Source organism: Fundulus heteroclitus, unplaced genomic scaffold, assembly GCF_011125445.2.
Source record: "Fundulus heteroclitus isolate FHET01 unplaced genomic scaffold, MU-UCD_Fhet_4.1 scaffold_50, whole genome shotgun sequence".
Taxonomy (NCBI): domain Eukaryota; kingdom Metazoa; phylum Chordata; class Actinopteri; order Cyprinodontiformes; family Fundulidae; genus Fundulus; species Fundulus heteroclitus.
In genome coordinates, this window is record NW_023396923.1 from 326,136 (window position 1) to 334,851 (window position 8,716).

At 42.3% G+C, this 8,716-nt stretch overlaps 1 protein-coding gene across 1 annotated transcript; it reads left to right on the forward strand.

The window, feature by feature from the left end:
* The first annotated feature begins 1,140 nt into the window (after nt 1–1,140).
* On the forward strand, nt 1,141–5,882 carry LOC105922108 (amphoterin-induced protein 2). The gene is made up of 2 exons (XM_012857993.3): nt 1,141–1,411; nt 3,675–5,882. Exon 2 carries the CDS (start codon nt 3,763–3,765, stop codon nt 5,272–5,274), a length of 1,512 nt encoding a protein of 503 aa, XP_012713447.2. The 5' UTR covers nt 1,141–1,411; nt 3,675–3,762; the 3' UTR covers nt 5,275–5,882.
* Nucleotides 5,883–8,716: the final 2,834 nt, after the last annotated feature.

Below are 8,716 nucleotides of genomic sequence, written 5' to 3' on the forward strand. Positions count from 1 at the left end.
GACCATGGACTGTCCTCTGGAACACGAGCCTGGTCCCTGACCTGTCTTGGTTGAATTCTGGGTCCAGTCTCTGTTCATTACAGGAAGGCTCATTTGTTACAAAGCAAATGAGCATACCTCCAACATCCTTTTCCTCCTCTCACCTGCAGTTTGTGTCTAACCCCCATGACACATGGTGTAAACAAACCCTTTCTCTTTCCGTATTAGCAGCCTAAATTGTAATATTCTGGGTTCTGTCTTGGTTTAGGTTTATTATTTGATCAATTAGACCTCTCTTCTGCCTCAAGTTCTGTTTTGGATCCTGTCTTGTCTGGATTCTTGTTTACCTTGTGTACTGTTTTAGTTATCCTGTCTCTGTATTAGTTCTGTATTAGTTACTCCGCACACCTGCTTAACTCCACCCCTCCTGCAATTACCTCTCACTGGTTTCACCTGTTTCCACCTCCATATAAACTGTTGAGACCAGACATCAGTGCCAGGTCGTCTTGTTGAGTTGACGGGTGAGTCTTCTCCAGCAATATACTGTTCTTGTTTTTTTGCTTATGGATTTTGACCCTGTTTTTCTCCAAAGATGGTTGAATTCTGGGTCCCCTGCCTCTGATCGTTACATAAATAAAATAATAAAATTACACTGTGCAGTTTATACAGAGCATTATAACAAAGAACTGTTCTTACTATCGGTCTCAGTAAAGAGCCATTCTGTTATGATGTTTTTTGTTTTTTTTCCTTTGGACTTTACTTCAGCCTGTCAACTGTTAGTCACCGTCCACTATCTATTGCCCTACATCAGATCCAACTGCTGCCAGTACTTACTTAGGAATCGCCCTAAATGAAAGAGACAATAATGGTTTGTAGCAATACTGATCAGACAAATGTCTTACTATGCAATTAATGAGGATACTCTGTGCACATTGCAACGTGGATTCTTTGGATGCTTCACATACATTACCTACCCCCCACCACCACCACCACCATCATCACCAAATACAGAATTTGACCATTTCCTACATATTCTTAGTTTGTCGTGTTGCTGCTGCGTGCTCCCTCAACACTTTCTACCTCTCCTCCTCTTCCACACTTCCCCTCCTCTCGGCGTCCTCTTCTCTCGGGTGCTCAGAGCATCGGTCGCTGTGTGTGAGCTCCGTGTTTACGCCTAGGACAATACGACCCCTCCCTTTCCTGGCTCTCTCGCCCTCCCTCACCGAGATGTCATCTAACCTGCAGGTGAGGCGCTCAGCCGCGGTTTCCCCGCTCCAACCCAGAGTGTGCGCGGATCATACGGGGAAGCGGCGCGCTGCGCTCCACAAAGAACCAAATTCCCTGCAGGATTATCGGATTCAGAAACGGCCGAGCGTCCGAATAGGAAAGCGGACTGGGGAGGATTGGAAAAGACAACAGAGTGGACGGGAAGGTAAACTGCTTTTTATGTAATGCTTTGGGTTTAGGTTGCTCGAAACTCCTAAAAATGCATTTTCATTTTTTCCCCCACAGAGGAATGAATTAGTTAATCATAAACATCACGAAGGATTAAAAACATTATCTAACTAAATGGCCTGTATATATATATATATATATATATATATATATATATATATATATATATATATATATATATATATATATTTCAATTAATCTAATTTTAGAAAAGCTCAAAACTTTACATGTATACTACTACTAATAATAATGTAATCCAACAAATTAGTTTGTTAATTTAATGATTGTCTTCTTCAGTGTTTTTTATTTTTGCTGTCATAAATCCTACCTTCAAATTAATAAAAATTAATACATCAACTCAGTAAAAGTAAGAAACCATTATAGATAGATGAAATGGGTAGATGAAAACATTTCTTTGTTTGAGCTAGACTTTAAGTTTATATCCAGCTATAATTAGTTTAGCACTAACACTAATGTCAAATATGCTAACAAGCTCAGTTTTAATTAATATTGTCCTCAGCACGTTTTAAAGTTTGGATGTAATTTCATTATTTATTTTACTTGTAACACTTGTTTAATTACAAATCACAAATATCAACTCAAATCTACATACATATTATGTATTCGGTTTGTTTAATCAGTTTATTGATTACATTCTAAGTTTTTTAAAATTTATGTGAGCAACTAAAATACACAAAAACATTTTTAATTTATTTATCACTGTTATTGCTTTATTCACCATCTTGACACATTGTACTTTCAAAATGGCTTTTCGAAGCTAGTCAGCAACTTAGGGATGTTGCAACCACTGTGCCCTGAAAATGAATTATGGAGGGTGTTACGTAAAACACTGGAAATATTTTAATCACACATATTAGGTTGTAGAATTAATATTCCAAATAACAACAGCTACTTTAATTTGGTAACAAATTCTATCTGAATATTTTCATCAGAATTTAACCATAGTATTGGTTAAGTTTATCATCAGCTATTTTAATTTCTAAATTAATATGTCAGGGTGACAAATGATAAGAACTTTCATAAGACTTGTGTTTGAGAAAGAAGAGTAAAAAGAAATTAAGTTTGTAGTGCTAGTGACAAAGCCTGGCTTGCTAACAAACTGAGCTTCTTAACCCAGAGGCAGTTGTTTCCAATAAATGTTAGTCTTAGCTGTGCCACTTTGTTAGAATACATTTAAAAAATGTATTGATCTTTCAGATATGTCAAAGATTTCATTACAAAGTCCTATTTTTGACACAATTTAACGTGGAATGACAAACTAGATTAGCAAACTAATTTCAGAAATGTGTTACAATCTGAAACATAAAAGTTGATAGAGATATAATAATTATAATTTAGTTCTTAAACTTACATAATTTCAACTAAGTGTTTGGTTTCTTAACAGCCTTGCCTTTCCTGGTGTTTTAAAGTATCATGTAAAGTAAATGGACTGAACTTATGTAGCGCTTTTCCAGTCATACTAATCACTCAAAGCGGTGTACACTAGAGCCACATTCACCTAATCACACTCACTAACATGCTCACAATCATACACTGATACGCAGCTTGGTAGGCAATTTGGGGTTAAGTGCCCAGGGGCACATCAACATTTGACAAGGGGAAGCTGGAATCAAACCCACAACCTTCCGATTGCAAGACAACTACTAAAGCCACAGTAGCCTCATAGTAAAGGTCACAAAACTGTTGCTACTGGCTACACAACTTAAATGTAGTTTAATTTCTAATTTATGCCTACCATTTTACCATGTAAAATTTAATTTATTACAGATTATTAAATTTCTATATTACTGACTTACCATGTAAAGTTTTGGCTAATAATTTGAATAGAAACATGCAAATGTGAAAACATGGAGCCAGTGAGAAAATAAGTGGAGGCAGTGTGCATGTATACGTGGAAGACTGGTCAGGTGGATCACAAACATAACATGGATCAAGTTACACTTGTTCCAGCAGATACCACCAGTTGTCATGTATTGGTGATGCCAGCCGCCATCAGAGCTGTGGATTACTGTGTATTTTTAGAATCATATTCATTTTGGCTCACACAGTCCTGTTGTGTTTTTTTATTGTTATGTCTTTTTTGTCACTACATTCTTTGATGAGATATTCACACAGTGAATGTTAATAGGATTGAACAGAATCATGTAGAGTAACAAGGAGAAGATAATCCCTCTGACTCCTCTGTTCTTTTTTCTTCCTTGTCCGTTTCCATTTCACAGGTGTGCAGTGTGTTTTTTGGAGACTTGCAAACCTGACGTGTGCACTGAGTGAGACAGCAACCTGAGTCCCATCCCAGGGGCATCCAATATGCCTGCTTTGGTGTCACAGCTTTTGGGCAAGACTAAAGTTGGAGGCAGGTGCTGCAACCCTGCTGCTGCAACTATGCTGCTACTGCTGTATCTTGGCTTCATTCCCAGAGTGGCCCCTTGCCCACCACACTGCCTTTGTGCCAGTGATATAATTTCCTGCAGCGGGAGCAATCTGTCTACATTACCGTTTGGACTTCCAAGCTATGCCTCGAGGCTGGACCTGAGCCACAACGTCCTGAGAGCAGTACGAGTAGACTGGATTTCCCAATCATTTCATCGGCTCATCACACTAGTTCTCAGCTGGAACACCATAAGCCAAATCGAGATGGCTGCTTTCACTGCAACGCCACATCTCCTCTACTTGGACCTTTCTTCTAACCAATTGAGAGTCCTGAACTCATCCATCTTCACTGGGCTGAAAGAACTTAAAGAGCTTCTGCTGATTGGAAACCATATTGCCCAAATAAAGCCTGGAGCCTTTACTGATCTCAGTGGCCTGCAGAGACTCTACATCTCTGCAAACAGTCTAACCACCTTCCCCCTTGGACTTTTTGAGGATCCTAGAGGGCCACGTAACCTGACCTTCCTGGACCTGTCATACAACAGGTTGTCCAAATTACCCATCCAGAGCCTGCTGTCTGTCAGCCGCCATGCAGGAATATATTTACAGGAAAACCCTTTGCTCTGCGACTGTGCATTGATTGCCTTGCTTGAATACTGGCTGTGGAAACAATATCACCCTTTGGTGGATTTCCAAGGGGAATACCAATGTAGAGGCTCCGCAGTTCAAGAGGCTAATTGTACATATCCAGGTTTGTTGGACAAACCTCTTCATACACAAAACTACCAAGTACAGCCTGGTGATTGGTTAAGAGTGCCCTGTCCTGGGTTAAGTTTACCTGTCCAACAAGGGTTGATAGTTTTCTGGGTTACTCCAAGTACAACACTGAATTCATCAACAAGTGATCCAAGAGCCCATTTGTCAGTCCTTCCTAATGGCACGCTTGAATTTCAAGGAACGCTAATGGAAGACTCTGGCATATATGAGTGTGTGGTGGCTCGGGGACGCAACCATGATTCTGGTGACTCTGCAGAGGTCAGAGTGAAGGTCGGAAACTCAAGCATCTCCGCCACCACAGGCTTGGCTCGTCGCGGCGGCGGTGAACATTTCAACACTGCGTTTACAACCCTTGCTTCCTGTGTGATAAGCATCATACTGGTCCTGCTTTACCTCTACCTTACTCCATGTCAGTGTCGAAAAAGCAGAGGCTCCAGAGGCTGCGGCGCGCGGGCCATCATTCTTTGTTCTGACCCCAGAGAGGTAGAGTCGGGACAAAGACGTGCCAATGGAAAGAGGGTGGCATTCTTAGAGCCTCAGGCTGAGGACTCAGATATTAGTGTCCCAAAAACCCCAGTGATGACATTGGACCATGTGTCCACCGAGGGAATTCTCAAAAATGGAAGTAGGACAGTGGGACACACCATCACTGACCCTGCTCACATGGAATAGTGGGGAAAGGAACCTTCTGCACTACATTGTACTCTTCCAGTACATCTAACCAATTGAGAGTCCTTTTTTTACTTCGATGTGGAAAAAAAACTATTAGATGTAAAGTAATGCCCTGTGAGTTCTATGAAGTAGTTGTTCACCATGGGTTGTGGAATTTTGTCTAAAAGGCAGAGTCCTTTAACAGAGTAGAATTTAAATTACGTCTCATCTCTGTGCGGTGTCTGTTTTATATTCAGAGTTTATATGGAAATTTCCCTGTTATCTCTGAGAATCACTCCTGCGTGGATCAGAGATCATAGAAACGTGGGAGGACTCTTTAAATTGGGCCAGTAGGGATATTTTCACACCTGATTGATGGGCTAAGTTTGAGGACTTCGCTATTAGTCTACACTGTCGAGCAGTGGCTGTGGATAAATTCATAGTTTGTCTGTTTTGCTAACTTTTCATCTCATGTGACAAATAATTTTTTTAATGTTCCCTCTGGTTTAGCTTTTTTTTTTTTTACAACATACAAATATTTCAGATCATCCATCACATTTTAATATCATACAAAGCTAAACCTTAGCGCTCTGTAATAGTAATAATAAATTAATAATGCAGTTTTCAAATGATGATTTCATTTATTAAATGAAAAAGCAATCCAAATTAGTCTGGCTACAGTCCTATAGGTGCAAAGTAAATGCCCTCTAAACTAATAACTGCTGTGTCACTTTTAATGGCAACAACTGCCGTCAAGCATTTAACTTGGATTGAGTCTTTTAGACGTCCAAGCATAGAATAACATATCATGTTCATAACACTTCCAGAAACACACACACACACACACACACACACACACACACACACACACACACACACACACACACACACACACACACACACACAAATACACCCCTTGCGACCCCAGGAGGGATAAGCATACATAGATAATTATAAACGAACATAAATGAACATAACAACAAGGTTATGTGGCCTGCATGCTGTCTGGCTGGAGACAGCCTCCAACCTGTCCTGGGAGGGAGGGTGGACAAATCGGCTGCTGCTTCTTGTCTTGTGACGCTGCCTGCAAATCTTCACCATCCACCAAAGTTGGTCCTGTAACATTACCATGGCTGTTCGTCCCGTCATCTACTTTTGACCTTTTCTGTTGATTTTTCGGGCCGAAATATGACAAAATACTTTGTTGACGTTCATGCTGCCACACGTTCTCATTCATTACTTGGTTAACAAGCAGCTGCTCTTTCAGGTAAATAGCTAGATCCAGTAGGTTAGACTATTGGTTTTTTTTTCCCAGTGTCCTGTCTAGCAATGTGGCAATAAGAATTGATATCTTAATGCCAAATAGAGCTCGACAGATTTTACTTTCACAAGTGGAGCAAACAGCTTTCGCCATAATGCTCCGCTTGATTTGTGCGTGTAAATAGCTTTATTGTGATTCCTGCAGGGAGAATTTCAAATTATATGGACACTACAATGGGAAAGTAGGAGAGTAAAAGAAAAACAAGAAGAGAAAAAAAGGAAAGAAGAGGTGAAAGAAAGAAGAGATAAAAGGAAGAGAATGATAAAACGTCCTCTGTCTGCTCCATCACCTGGAAAGAGACGCAAAAAGAACAGCAGAACCAACAGACATAAAGCAACAGATACAATCGTGTAACACCTTGATGCCATTGCTAAATCATATGTATTATTATTTAAGCTGACATGTGTAATATGATACCTAAAAAAGAAAGTAAAAGAAAGTAAATAAATAAATTATAGCCTTTCTGTATATAAGTGAACATTTAATACCTGGGACCCAGCACCTGTGGGAGTTTGTGAGAGTGCATTAGTTTAGGTGAAAATTATCCAAAAGGAAATAGCTCGATAGTGGTTGTGGAGAACCAAAGGCCCGCCTTCCCCGAGCACAGAGGCAGGAGTCAGGGGACCCGTAACCCCGGACTCCCAAAGGGGCCCCCAAAGCAGTGCACCCAAGAGGGGCCTTCACAGGAAATCTGCAACCCCCCCCCCCCCCCCCCCGAGGAAAGAGGAGAGACGACCCCGAGGAAATCCCCCAGCCACCGCAATGCCGACGCCCCCAAGAGCTGCGGGGACGAGCCCGTGGGCTCCGCCGGCAGCCAGCCGCGCTGAAGTGCTCCTGGCCATGGGCCAGAGGCCCCAGGGGCGCCCCCCGGGGGGCCGAACCCCGCGAAGCCACCGCCGGGAACGGGCCGGCGCCCACCCGGGAACCCGCCCGCTGGCTAGCCGCAGCAGCACCCCGCCAAGACCCAGTGGCCCGCACCTCCTCCAGGCCCCAGACTCCGTGCCGCGATCGGAGATCGGGGGTGTGCAAAAGACCCCCGATCCTCCCTACGCCCGCTCAGATGTGGTGTTGTTGCATGTTGATCTCAGGTGTGTTTAAAACTGGGAGCACCGAAGGGGGTGCACGGCACAGCCCACCCCCCCTCCGGAAGGAAGCTGGTGCCAGCGCCCCCCTCCAAGCAACTATCCAGAACCCTCAATGTCTAAAAAATGCGAGAGGGGGTGAAGGGAGCGGCCCGAGGCGAGGCTCACACAACATAAGCCCCTCTCCCAGACGTCTTCCCCCCACCCCCCATATCGTGGCCTACATGAATGTGCGTTGTGAAAATGTTTGGAGTGAAAGTGTCTAAAATGCATGATAAAATTGGGGAGAGGGACGTCACCAAAAGGTGGCAACCTCCAGTAACGCCCTCTCCCCAAGGACCTACATGTGTGGCGGTGTGATGGAGCAGGCAGAGGGAGGAGTCCGGGGATGGGGAGCAAAGGACTGGGGAGCCAACCCAGGGAGCCAGCTCCCCTACTGACTCCAATAGGCACCCCCGCTCCCCGAAAGCCCCATCCGGAGAAAGGGGCCCCTCCAGCGGCACCACCATACCATAGACTATTGTTTTTAAACTTGCGCCATTTACTCTCTGGACTCGGGAGTGGGTATTAGTTTACTTTAACCGAGCAGAAAACGTATTAATACTCTTTAAAAACGGACAACAAAAATTTTAATTAACAAACTTGAAGGACACAAGACATGTATTTATATTAGGGCTGTCAAACGATTACAAATTTTAATCCCGATTAATCGCATAATGTCGATAGTTAACTCGAGATTAATCGCATTTTTTATCCTTTTATTTCTGATCGTGTAATAGCCTGTTTGGGCATTTTAATATGCAATTTTGCAATAAATGACACTAATAAAATACATGCTTGTACAAAAAATATTTTTGTTATTTTTCAAGCACTTTTGAGAATTGGAATGAAAACATCCTAGTGCCAAATGTTAAACTCTGGACTATGATGGCTAAATGACTAATCATGACGCCCTGATGTTTACACAATGTGTAAATACATTTTTAATAAATACCTATTTTCATGCTGATATATTTTTTTGCCTCTTAAACAAAGATAGACATGGTATTACATACAAATT

Excerpts from the sequence above, each read along its gene's own strand:
- LOC105922108 (XM_012857993.3), top strand. The coding sequence starts at position 3,763 with ATGCCTGCTTTGGTGTCACAGCTTTTGGGCAAGACTAAAGTTGGAGGC.